General features: G+C 43.9%; 1 protein-coding gene across 2 annotated transcripts in view; it reads right to left on the minus strand.

The window, feature by feature from the left end:
• Positions 1–4,281: 4,281 nt before the first annotated feature.
• The window catches only part of ldlrad3 (low density lipoprotein receptor class A domain containing 3), a 110,352-nt gene continuing 100,686 nt past the window's right edge, over positions 4,282–13,947 (minus strand). For both annotated transcript variants that reach the window (XM_008281762.1, XM_008281761.1), the window contains exons 5-6: positions 7,194–7,596; positions 4,282–6,260 (exon numbers count right to left, since the gene is read on the minus strand). In XM_008281762.1, coding sequence (XP_008279984.1) covers positions 6,056–6,260; positions 7,194–7,596 — 608 coding nt within the window. In that variant the 3' untranslated portion in view covers positions 4,282–6,055. The remainder of the gene's footprint in view (positions 6,261–7,193; positions 7,597–13,947) is intronic.

A 13,947-nucleotide genomic window follows, 5' to 3' on the forward strand; every position in this document is an offset into this window, starting at 1 on the left:
ACAGATGAGGGTACAGAGTTGGGATGAGGCCACAATATTTCATCATAGACAGTATAGAACCAGGGCTGGATAAATTGTTTAAAATAATCATCATATGACCATCCCTTGGCCGACAGCGTATAATACCACACACGCGCTGTGTGATGCTGTCATCAATTCTGAAGCTTCACTCTGGTCCCCCTCTTGCTCCTGTGTCTTGCGTAATCTCCGAAGCATCCTCCTGTTTGCTTCATCACATCATCAGAGCTAGTTAATGCGAGTATTCCCAAAAGGACTAAAACCTCCTCCACTGGCCTCCTTGCTGCACCTTGCACTGTGGAATGTCCTCTCAGCAAATCAGTGACAGCCTTTTCCTGGACCCGCTTCCCTCTCCCACTGTCCACCTTGCATCGTGGAATGTCCTAATCCATAGAGCGGCGCAGACAAGTAGCTTGCAACCCCAGGAACACCTTTCAGCGATTTGCATGAAAAATCAGCCCCCCTTTCTACTTCAAATTGAGAATTTCTTCTTATTTGGCAGGTAATTGCAAAAAGAAACATCACCTTATCAGCAGCAGGATCAGTGTTTGCTGCTCCTTTATCTTGTAAACCAATTATTTGTTTTCAAAGCCTGTTTGGGTTGTTGCTGAGGCCGCTGAATGGGGCTCTAAGACAAGCAGTAAAAGTTGCAGCCTCATACCTCTGCTACTGTAGACCCTTTGACTAACTGGAGCTCTTTGTTGACGCATGCAGACCACCTGCAGCGTGACAAAACTCTCCGACGTCAGACTTTCACTTTCCTGTCCAATGAATCCTCCCGGTGCATCACAGATAGGGAAGAAACAAAAAGAGATACAGGACAGTCGCCAATCTTCCGCCCATCAGATACCAATCAGGGCCTGGCAACCTGCTGGCATCCCTCTGGAGGACTGAGATCACTATCTGGCAACATGCTGGTTGTCCAGTAGCAGGCAGCCTGGTGGCTGTCACCCAGTGCCCAGAGAGAGACATCCTCTTAGGGCTGGGACAAAGGTGGCTGGTCCTCAGGGATTACCCATTAGCATGCTAGTTTGTGTGTTTAACACTGGCCTGAATGGAAAGGACAAGAGCCGACACCCCGGTCTATTCTTAAGCAGGGAAGTGTTACTGTTTCAGCTGCTAAGGCTGATCTGACTTATGCATATATACGCATACATGCATACATATGAGGGGATTGTCGTTTCTATCGGTATGCTGACTGACTTAATGACAGCTCTGCTATTTTAGAGGGGATGTAATATCGTCAATGTTAAACTGCAAAAGTGATAAAATGTATTAATCAGCTGACCACTTAGAGCTTCTAAGGCTGTATGGCACGAGACCTTTAAGCTTGTGCATCATGAACACGTCCGATTAATATTATTGCGTGGCCTTTTCATCTTATGCACTGTGTCTTTAATAATCCTAAGATTGTGACATCATCTGATTAAGGAAAGAAATATGTACCATTTGTTGTCAGATGTGCAAAATCAGTATTGGTAGTGCTGCTACTGGCGTGAAAGAATGACTACAAACTCATAGATAAGCCGGACAAATGCACATACTTCAATCTGTCCCATTCTGGGGTTCACAGTCATGTGTTACCAGGAGCAAAACCAGGGATCTGGAACCAGGTGGCAGGAGAAATTACTGCTGATTTTCTCATTCAGTGAAAAAAAGCCACTTTGTGAATGGTGATTTAGCTATCTGTGTGTTAAGGGTGACCAGAGTCCTTTTTTTTTTCAGTTTGTGTGTGTCAACCTAATGGTGTGGAAAGACGCCTGTATGGAAATGTGTATTTGTGATTGGCCACAGTGATTGTGTTTTTGTGCATGTGTGTGTCCGTGATTGTGTGAAATGCTCCTCTTTTCCTGCTGCTGTGTGTGTGATTATGTGCTCAGCCTTGCTGGCTGGTGGCTGATAATAACACAAGAGGCCGTGTGTTTGTGAATCTCTTAGTTGAGGAGATTCCCACCGTGCTCAGCGTGTCTGGGCTCTGTGTGTTTTTGGGGTTGCACGCGTGACTCCGCCAGCTGTTCCATTCTCCCGTTGGCCCCCTCAACCCTACCCAGCCCTTGTCCCTCGCCGACCCCTCCTTCCCTCGGAGGCCTGCTCTTCATCTGATAAGGGCCGCACTGGCCAAACCCTCAGCAGAGCTCCTCACAGCCCCTCAGAGCTGCTCCATGCTAACAATACACCCTCCTTCCCCTCCGCGCTCGCACCATTTACATGTGAAAACACTGGGTCTTATCTCCAGTTCACTGGAGCAATGGTACAACAGCCAAGCGAGTGTGCATGTTCGTATATGTGTGAGGGAAAGTGGCCTTGAGAGAGAGTGAATGTGTGGCTAAATCTATATTTCTATCCCTCCTTCATCCCTTTTTTTGGTTGCTGTAGAGATTTGTTATCTGAAACTGCATGAAGAAATAAATGTACAGTAACCTCAAGAGTCTCATTCATAACTAGCAGAAAGAATAAAGGTCTTTATTGTCAGTGGGATATTAGCCAGCTTTATCGCACTTGTACTGTATCCAATAGCTGACGGCTACGGTAATGCCCAATGAAAGACCCCCAAGAGAGGAAGCCTAGTGTCTCTGCTCCATCTCCTTGGAATATCTGGTAACAATAATCCTCTACATGAACATTAACATCACCACCTTCCTCGCTGGTATCATAACAGCCAATCCAGCCACCGCTGTGACTCCTCTTGCAGTCATTGTTGGCATCACTGTCGGCTGTAGTACCCACCGGCCCACTGACCTAACATAACTCAAAGGACAGCATCCACTGATCCAGCAACATACTAGTTTTTGCAGCGTATATAGAAATTCTTGCCAGTTCACCAGCTGCTAAGCAGAAAAAGACGAGGACAGACAGCAGAAGAGAAGTGTGCAGGCTTTTAATTAAAGTCTGTGTAGTTAAGGGCTTGGGCTAAGCAAACATGGGCCTCCAGCATCAGAGTTTAAGATGAGGTAAAGAAGAGTGGGGTGATGAGGGAGAGAGAGAGAGAGAAAAAAAAATGCAAAAGAGCGAGGAGGGGTGAGGGGGATGAAAATGAAAGATGGGCGAGAGTGGGAAGATAAAAGAAGATGAGCAGAGCGGGATAAAAGACTATTTAGGAAGCGAGGGGCAGGTAGAGCGATGGGGAGGACGGGCAAGGGGACGGGTGAGTGCTGTCAGAGATGGTATCGCATGCTATCTGATGTATCATAATGCGATGCGGATATTGGGGCGGGAGGGGCACGATGAGATTCGGGGTACCGGGTGGATATTACAAAGAAAATGGGGGGCAGCTGGTGAGATAATGCTTGTTTATGTATTCACTAAACTATGTGTAAGAGATGTAGATAGTTGCCATGAATACAGGATACATGAAGATATAAGTTTAAATGCTAATGTCCTTTTAAAAAAAAAAAAAGCATGAATAGCTGCTTTGATTGACAGCACACACAAAACCCAGTGTTTGACATGTATAACAATGTGGCAGGACAGAAATCAATTTTGCAAATTGAACCATCCTGCAGTGAGCTTCGTCCAGAATGGGGACACGGTGACATCTATTGGCCACTCTGCAGAACTGCACGGCTCCGTTACAGATAATACAACATTAATGAATGGGAGGAAAATGCGAGTACTTCTGGATTAAAGAGCTTCCCAGCTAAATGATAATTACTTTGGGTTTCCCCTAACTGTCTCTTGACAAGTGCTTCACATAAGGAGAGAATGAAACGATTACAGCAATTCAGTTGTGCAAAGTAAGTACATTTACTCAAGTACTGCACTTTATGCTACTTTATGCGGGGACACCATTAAAACTGAGAGGGACAATTTGCACTTTTTACTCTTCTGCAAATATTTGAAAGACATAGACACTTCGCAAATTAAGATTTTGCACCTGAACATCTCGTAAGGGTGTAAAATATGGTGCTATTTAAAGAAAAGCAGAGTCCAATGTCATCCAATGATGTAGATGCCTCACAGTTGGGCCAGATAGAGAATTTTTCTTTCCTCACACTCAATTTTTGGTACATTTTACTCATAGTAATTCTATTTTTACATTGTTTTGTGTTCCTCTCACTGTCTGAAGACTTCCTCCATTCCTACCCACAGCATAAACCCAGATGGCTTTTTGCACGACTAAATCTGTATTATGTGCGAGTCTCTCATCAAAGCTTCGTCTGTCTGGCAGAGCAGCTCCAGACTTTGCAACAAACATGTTTTGACAATATAATAAGCTGCCGAGAAAATGTAATATGAGAGCCAGGAAAAGTCAAACACGCAAAATCTGAGTCGGAAAATTTATATTACTTCAAATGTACAGAATACAGGAGATAAAAAGATCATCGCGGGCAACCTCACAAATATGTAAATAGCTAAACAAAAACAAAAAAGGAAGTTAAATTTAAGTGTTTCTGAAAACAAAACCAAGACATAAACAACAGACTAGCATAATTTCATCCTGAGAAATGTTTTCCAGTTCTACAGCAAATAGCATGAATTCAGTCTATAAACCTTTTGCACTTTTTAATATAATAAAGGAACAAACACATAATTGCTCCTTTTGCGGGGGGATAACATCCTTGGGGAAAAGTTTGATAATGATTATCTTTGGTTTGATTGTTTTTTCTTGCGTCGTCACTGCAGGCTCTGCAAGAAAAGTAAGATGCAAAGAACAACAACTACATTTCATCGTTACACATTCATCTCTCACGTTAAACTCTGAGTAGCTTTCTACTTTAAATAGATCTCTTTACTTTCAATATCCCCTATGTACAGTGTTGAACAAACCACTTTGAAATGAACGAACAGACACAGATCCTTCAGATAGGCATTTCATCAGTCATCGTCTAATACTACACAGGATGATTTTTGTCTGAATGACACACAGTTACAGGCGTTACTTTGAACTTTAAAAGACAAAATATCCTTAATGGTTGTGAGCTTACGGTTGAATCTCACATCACATGCAAAGGCACGAGCACAGAATAAGGCCTCAACAAAAATCCTTTGTACTTGCTCTTGTTGTGTGTGTGTGTGTACATAAACAAATGATTGGTCGTCTGACAGAAATGTATATAAAAAAAAAAGTTGCCAGCAGAGGCGGTTCTTTGACTTCGAGGAATGATTCATGACACTAAAGGTAAATATTCCTCCTCAGCATTATTTCATAAAGTCTCAATGGTCCTCTTCACATTTTCAGTTGGAATTTAACCAAATGACAAGAAATACTGTGAAAAACATCGAAAAAAAAATTGAAAAGAAAACAAGCTTCGCTGATGTTTCAGAAATACCTATAGCATAAAGCTCTATTAAACAAGTTGTGAAATGCTAATTTTGACTAGACACATTAGTTCATATCTCACATCAACACTGAAAACAGCTGGAAATCACCTCTGATTGAGCTGCTTTTGTTATGTTCTTTAAAATGCTGTACGAGGAATCAACAATACAGATCTCATCTAGTATTTGGGTAATTTACAATTTAAACTTAAAAAATCTCAAACTTTGTAGAAAAGTGTGTACTTTTTCAAAATGCAAAGTACAGTGGGGAGGATTAAAAAATGCTGCATAACTTTGATTAAGTTCTCCAAGTGCTGCTGAAGTGTGTCACATAACGAAGAGCATCATTTACACTCATGTTACCACGTTGCATGGTAATGAATCTATTATTAAATGGCATGTGAACTCTTTGGAGATGCAGGTTGTGGTCACTGGTAGGGGTCATATACAGTACTTCTTCAAGGGGAGTACAATTCAAAAGAATGAGAAATGAATCAATGACTGTGTGAATGATTAAGCTGTAGTTCAGCCGTGATCCCAGCAGGGGGAGCCAACGCACAAGCTCGGTCCCCCAGGAAGAGCTCATCTCAGTCCAGTGCTTCAGTAAGCTGGTGTGTGGGCAGCGAGTCCAGGACACTGTTCAGTCTCTCAGTCTTTGTTGAATCTCCTCAAGCAAGGTCTTCGTTGTGGGCTGTCCTGGCCTCGCGCTGCCTTCCAGCCTGGTCCTCAAGTCCCGCAGTCTCTAAGTCCTAAGTATCACCAGTCTGCTAGAGAGTGGCTACAGCTGGTCCGACTCCTCTCTGGAGCTGCAGCTCGGCTGTGAGCCCGAGGCCACAGTTCTGGGTGTGGAGGCTGCAGAGGGATGAGCTGTGGGGTGAGTCAGAGGGTCCTGTGGGCCCTCGTACTGAGGAAGCTCGCCCTCCGACGGAAGTTCTCCATCTGGGAGGTAAGGAGGCGGAGGGAGATCAAACCAGGGAGGCCGACTGGGGAGAAACAGAGGAAACACACAATGTTATGGTCATGAGCGATTACATAAGGATTGTGCAATTGTGTTTATTTAATTTTTTTTAAAACTAAGACCAAGAACTCCGGATGTACAAGTGTACTTCTCTTCTGATGGGTTCCTAAACTTTTGTTCCCAACTGCCTCTCTTTCGAGGTCATTTTTAAAGAAAGAAAAAAGTTCCTACTCCGGGGCAGGTACTCCTGAGCTGCCCTACAAAAAACATGCCAGATGCTGATTGGTTTAACTCGGAGAAGACGAGTGTTGATTGGTTGAACTCAGAAAATAAAACAAGCTTTCTCCAGCTCTCAATGTCCTCATTGAGTCGCGGTTTCTCCTCTAAAAACATCGGTATCAACAATATAAAAAACCAGGCACTGTTCCATTTCCTACGTCCTCATAGAACTGGAGCTGCATCCAGTCACTGCTATTTGCATAATAGAAACAGAAAAGCTAAAAACAGCATCCTGTAAAAGTTTAATGCAATTAACTAAGAGATGTTTTGTGTAAGATAGCGTGTGCAATTAAAATTTTTGCTTATTTAATTGTACTGTGTAATGCATTTATTGTACTACTGTTGTTACCGATACCCTTGGAAATGAGATGGCACATCTCAAGGGGATATTCCCAATAAAGAATTTCATTAATAATATATGAGCAGGTTTGAAGCAGCAACTTTCCTCATGTTTTATATTAAATGAGTACCCAGCAGATTAAAGGATTACATGGTGGTTCATTACAAATTACACAAAAGCATAACAGAAGCAGTGGCTAACAGATATCTGTGATAAATAGATTATACTTTGCTACAAAGACAACTTTCAGCACCTGTGTTTCCACTTTTGCTTTAGTCATTGTTTACATAATGATATGATAAATGCCCATCCAGCTGTTAGAATCATTGCTCCCTTCACCTGACATCCAGAACAGCTTGCGAGTACGACGGAGGTGAGTCCATGGAGAGTCCGGCGGGATACAGGGTCCCAGACAGCAGCTGTAGCGCTTGAGGAGTTGAGCTGTACTGTCCTGCTGCCGTGGAGGAGCCGCTGGACAGACCCGGACCTCCGGGATGCACGTGGCCCCGGTCCAAGATGACCAGACGGGACAGCAGCAGGGGCTGGTGGTGGTGGTGGTGATGTGAGCTCCCTCTTACACCTCTGGGCAGCAGGACGCTCCGTTTCCTCTGGTGATGAAGGACCAAGGCCAGCAAGGCCACCACCAGGACGAAGATAACGGCGCTGCCGATGACGGCGTAGGTGATGCTGGGGTAGTATCGCAGGCGATAGTCCAGCGTCACAAAGTCCTGGCCGGGTGCTTCTGTGCGGGGAGAGGAAGAGCAAATTGAGCATGTATGATGTAGGTTGATGGGTAAAGGGAGGATGAGTGGTGGCGAGGGACTCAACAGAGGGGAAGGAAGGATGGAGAAGAAGAGGAAGAGGGACACAATTTAAGAGAATAGGAGGCTGAGAAGCAGGAAGATGAGTTGTGGAGCTGCAGAGCCAGGGGAATGGGGAAGGGAGTGAAGGAAACAGGCATGAATATCAAGGAGTAAATTGTTTTCAGGTTCATTTTGAAATGTATTCCGTCTGATTCAATAGCAGCAGCCTCTCCTGGAGATGAGAGCTCTACATAATAAGCATAACAGCAGTCAGACGCTCCCCAAGAGCTCCAAGAGATGATGAAAAACAAGCAGCCGTCCTGCACCCGTGCAGAGGCTACTTCTGAAACCCCTGTTCGCAAGTTGGTAGCCCACTATCAAGCATGAAAGCAAGAGAAAGAACAGAGAGGCTAAATAATTCTTTGTGAGGGCAAAACAGCTTTTAGCATTTTTAAGATAAAATGCAACGCGAGTCCCTGTGAGTTGAAGATGAGAGAAGGCGGAGGAACACCAGGGGCCGTCACAGATTAACATGTTTGTCACAGGGAAGGAGCGAGTCTGCAAACTACTGAGGAGTCCAGGGAACTTAATGTTCACGATGAGAGCTGTGGCCAGCAGTTACAAACTCAGAGCAGCCAACTCGCTGCCTGAAATGAGGAAGGGAACTACTGTAGTGCCAGAGAGCACTGCAGCTTATTATTCCAGATAGGATGAGGGAATAGCACTTAAGCATTTCCGCTGACTGATATTACAGTGTGAGAATTTCAATCAGGCACCAGGGATGAGGCTCATGTAAATGGTGTTTCAGCTCACCGGCTGACGGTACTGTTGTATTAAGGAGAGAGAGAGAGAGAGAGAGAGAGAGAGAGAGGAAGGAAGGAATCCTATTTATTATAGGGAAGAAGGAAAGGATGTGCTAATGAGGAACGAGCTACATAAAAGTACTTTACAGTTGCTGTTTCAGTTCAAATTACACGAATGCCTCAGAGGGCAGTAAACATCAAACCTCTGTGTGCCTCGTAAAAAGTTCAAAACACTTTCCATGTTCAGTGTTCGAGGATTCCATGTTGCTGCTTAGAGACCATGTCCATTAAAGTCTAATATCTTCCAAAAAAATAAAATAAAAAAAAACCCCACCTCTGTCCACTAGCCATCACTCGGACAGTCGAGGATATTGCCCGAAAAGCTCGCCAGGAAATGACCATTACAAGATATCATGAGCATGAATCAATAGTCTGAAAATGCCTCCATCTGTAAGGATTAGATCCCCAGAAACTGCAAAGCAGGCAAGGCTTTCTGGAGCTTTTTGAAGTATTCCAGGCTTATATAGACTTACAGACTCTTGGGGGATATTGTGTTTAGCACAGCATAGAGATTCCCCCCACATTTACAAGGTAGAGCTACACAGTTTCAGAGAATCAAACTGAATGTGCAGAGCTCTGCAAAAAGTCAACCAATGTGACCCTTTCGCAGTGAGTTATGATCTGCAAAGCGACGCCGACTGAAAACGCTTCTAAAAGTGAAATCCGCTTTCTGATTGAAACCAGATCAATTCAGATTCTGTTTATGTGCAATGGAGTTCACATAATGCACTGATAGGGGCCACGGTGTGTACTTAAAGGTTCATATTTCTGGAAAGGTCACAGCAACTAGTTAGCTTAGCTTTAGAAGACATGGGGCTTGTGGGGCTTCTGCTCTCGAAGTGCAGCGACTTCCTGAAGTGATGCTGTGAGACTCCCAGACTGGATTAAAGAAAATCTGATCAACAAAATACCTGTTACACTACAATGCAATGTCTTAAAGTACAGATTGGTTTAATCAAAAGTGAACTTTCCCTCTGTTTCCAGTCATTATGCTAAGCTAAGCTACCTGGATGCAGTCTTCTATTTACCCTATTTTCTTGTACATAAAGTGCAGGAGGTTATCAGTGTAGGATTATTTGTGTGGACAAACCAACAAGCTATCAACAGTGTGCTGCTTTGAGCTTGTTTTCTCTTCCTTCCAGACACCATGCTGCCTGTTTCCTCTGCCTGCCTGACCTTGAAGGCCTGGGGGAGCTTCTGCAGTGTGTGTGTGTGCGTCTAAGTGTGCTCACACACAGTCTTGAATTCCCAACAACAACCAGCCTGGCATACAGCCTATTTATGTACCAGTGTGTAGTCAGGGGGCCCCATGCCTTAATTAAATCTAATCTAATTCAGATGCTCCACCCGCCCACTGCCCCATCCAGGCACCAGCCAATAAAACGAGCCCCCCTCGACCCCTCCCTTGTGATTTAAAATTGGCCGGTCCTTCACACCACCAATTAATTATGAACTGGACTCTCAGCAGAGAAAGGCGAAAACAAAGAGGAATTATTTCCATAATTACCTTTTTAAAGAAAAGTACAAATAAAGAGATCCCACCACTGCCAACCTATACCGCCTATCAGGTTTCAGTGCGGTCCTCTGGGAGCAGAGAGAAACACACACAAAGGGAACTCATAATACTGTAACATTAACAATGGGAGCCTACTCGGTACATTAGCGATAGAGGCCTGAAAGGCTGTTTCAAATCACACTGGAGATGAAAAGACAGGGGAGAGGGGGGGGAGAGAGAAAGAGATTGAAGCAGCCTCTCTTTCTGTCAGAGCAAGAGAGGTCCTCTGTGTTTCTGCCTCCCCTGCTGAGTGTGTGATTGAGCTCTGCATTCTTTGTTTCAGGCCATTTTGTGCTGTTAGTTGTGGTTTACGGCACAAAGAAAAGGTGCGATCATCACATGCAAAGATAAGTGAGGAGGTCTCAAAATAACAATGGTAATTCTAGTTCAAAGGGAAGGAGTCCAAATCGCACTCCGGTACCTTACAAACACATTCACACTTTATAATCCCATTGATAGCAGCACTCAGGAAATAGCTATTAACTTTTATCTGTAAACCTTGCTGGTGGCTACCTGCACATTTAATTTTGGGTAAAGAATGAATTCACACATCAAAGTGTTGGATACCGGAGCCGATCTGAGATGTTGTGTTTCTGGTACATCAAAGGAAAAGCCACGCTCTCATGACTCGGGTGCAGTTTTTAACCCGACATATGCAGCGTTATGCAAATGTTTGAGGCATCTAAGGTGACAAAAAGGTGTCCTGTCAGTCCGATATTCACTCTACAGCAGGAAAACAACCCCAAGAACTATCTTTGGCGACAAGAACAACAAGCAGTACTGAAGGCATGGGCCCCGATTTCAACACCACCTAGTCGGTCTGTGACTAAGTGAAGAGACAGAATCAATGGAGACTGCCTAAATCCACAGAGGAAGTGTTTAAAGATCCCCAAGTTTGGAACGATCCAGGTGCCAGGTCTGCTAAAAAACCAGTGTGAAAGTGGACCTAGAAGGCAAAGGGTGGTATCGCCAAACATCTGCGTTTTGTGTTTACTCTAACTTTGATGAACCGATGCATAAAATCTGTACATATATATATTAGAAATCTTTCTTTCTTTTTACATTCATTGCATAAAACATTCGCCCAGTTCCGTATGTCCGACGAGCGTCTCTGACGTGCCAACTTTGTTCTTAGTTCGTTTGATGGAAATGGCATGATCAAAGTTGGACATCAAAGTTCCGTACAAGCTTTTCAAACTCGACTTGAAAGGCTCATATACGTTCACGCTGTCGACCAATGGCAAAGTTAGTTGGACAACGCTGACCTCAGAAGGGGTAATGTCCAAAGTTAGGACATTTCATATTCAATTTCATACATATCCTGTCTGGCTTTATAAAAAAAAACACTCTGCTCTAAATTTCTGCCGGGCTGCTCGCCATCAATCAGGACACAAGTTGGAGTAGATTTGCGATTTCCAACCACGCAAGATACTTGCCGGAGGGAGATCTATCAACAAGTCCAAACAGTTACCAAAGAGTAATCAAGATCGATGGCTACGAGTAATGAATGAACTGATAAAAAAGCTGGCAAAAAAGTAGCAGACAAAGGGCTGAAATTTTCACCTTAAAGTCTCGAGTGAAACGGCTGCAGCTGGCTAACAGATAGCCGAAATAGTTAACATTCAGATTCCACTACACCAAGTGCTAGTCATACAAATAAACGTTTTAAAAGGGCTGCACAGATGCACTTGTGTTCCAAATTAATAACCTCACTCTGCAGCTCTCCCAGTGGCTCTGGCACCTCTTCCACTGCATCTCTGCTGCATTCATAAACCTTCCATGTGGAGGCTCGGGATGAGGGGCAAGGTGCAGCCTTTCAAATAGGCCACTTTAATTACATCAGAGTGCCTTCTCCCCACATCTCTCCATCTCGTACTCTCCCCTCCTCTCCCCTCTTGCCTCCGCTCTCTGCCACTCCTAGTGCCTTTTGTTCCTCCCCTCTTGTTTCCCCTCTATTACCTCCCCTCGGCTCCGTGCTCCCCTCCTCTGCACTCGCTATTTCACCGTGCTCTCCGCATGTCAGTAATTTACTGTGCTGGAGATGGCGTGTCCCTTGCCTTTATGATATACAACAACTGCACTCAGCTCGGATTATGCACTCAATGGAATGCTTATCAACAGAAAAAGACAAAAAAAAAAAAATCTCTCTTGCAATCTTTCTCCACTTTTTCCTTCTTTTTCTTCACTCTACCCGCCCCGTCCCCTCCATCACTGCCTCTTCTCTCCCCAATAGTTTACCACTCCCTTTTTTTTTTTTTTTGCATTTCATTATCTCCCACCTGCATCAATCTTATTACCCCTGCACAAGAGGGGGAGAATTATAGGGACATAGAGAGGTCACAGGCGGCATAACATTTAAAAGGAGAGAGGGAGAGCGAGGAGAAATATGCATGGTGTCTTTGGAGGTATCATGTGTACACAGTCTCCTAAAACTCCACACAAGCTACTCCGTACAAGCCTTAAATCTATTATAAGAGGCAGAGTCATACAGGCTCCCTGCTGCGTGCTTTCACTACCAGGAGCATACTCCTTTTCGCCTGGAAATCTTTGTGCCATCCTTTCTAAACCTGCCTAACAAGTCTCATTTTTTTGACAGCTTCCTTCCTTTTTTTTTTTTTGCTTCTACTTTTCCGTGAAAAAGGGGGAATAAAACAAGTACCGGGGTATTCAGGGATTCAGGCTTGACTCAGTGAGTTCGAACCAGGTAAAACTGACTGAATAATATATGATTATGACTGGTTTTATCGGTGTATTCTAGCTAATTATGGATGAATATACATGGGGCAATCCAAAAGTGGTCATTTGTGGGATTGCGGTTGGTGTACATGGGTATCTATTAACTGCTGGATCTTTGTTTGTGGCCACTGAAGAAGAAAATCATCAGATACTGTGTCAGTCAACAGCCCGGGATGAACCCACTTTCATGTCGAGGACCATCACCGGTGATGAAAGGTGGGTCCACGGCTACCGCTGAGAGAAGAAATTGAATTTTTCACGGTGGAAGAGTTTCCAAAAACCAGACAGGCTGCTTCAGGACACGTTGTTGTTTTTCCAACATTCATGTGGTTGGACTGTCAAAGCAGACGCGTCTGAGGGAGAACATCTGGCGCAAACAACTCGGTGTGCGGTGCAGTAGCATGTAGGTGCTCCAGTGCACATTTGGTGCCAGATTACAACACGGTGATTATGCAAAAGTTTTTTCTTGGCCACAAACACACAAACATCACTTTCCACCCACCCTACTTGGTAGATTTGTGTCGCTGCGATTTATTTATTTTTTTTGCCCAAAATGAAATTTAAGTTCAAGTGTAAGGTTTTGATGCAGTTTAGGAGATTCAGCACCCGTCGCACATGGTGCGTGACATGTTTACAAAACGGGACTTCCAGGGAGCGTTACAAAAGAGTTGTATCACTGCACGTTTTTTTCATTTTCATAGACACAGTCATAGAAATGTTTGGTCACCCGCTTCATATTGTGGTATATGTACTGCATATGGGAGACATACCAGACTCAAGAAGTAATACGGCAATTACATGATGTAGTCTGTCAAAGCACAGGAGTATTAAGTTTGTAACTCTAAAACATCTGGATGCATGTACTTCATTTTAAAGCCACAGAAGTGAAACCGAAGAGCGTTCTCAGTAATGTGACGTAAATCCCACTGGAACAAAATCTGCTGGTGGGGTTTAGTTTCAACTGGTTGCCCCTGAGTTCAAGATGATCTGCTGGTGGGGTTTAGTTTCAACTGGTTGCCCCTGAGTTCAAGATGAGACATCATAAATATTTCAGCGTGCTTCTCTCCGCATTGTCGCAACGTCTTGACTATTATTATGTGAAATGCCAAGAGATGACCTATGTTGTAAAAAAACCC

The sequence above is a fragment of the Stegastes partitus genome, unplaced genomic scaffold, assembly GCF_000690725.1.
Source record: "Stegastes partitus isolate 25-593 unplaced genomic scaffold, Stegastes_partitus-1.0.2 Scaffold243, whole genome shotgun sequence".
In the NCBI taxonomy this organism is placed as follows: domain Eukaryota; kingdom Metazoa; phylum Chordata; class Actinopteri; family Pomacentridae; genus Stegastes; species Stegastes partitus.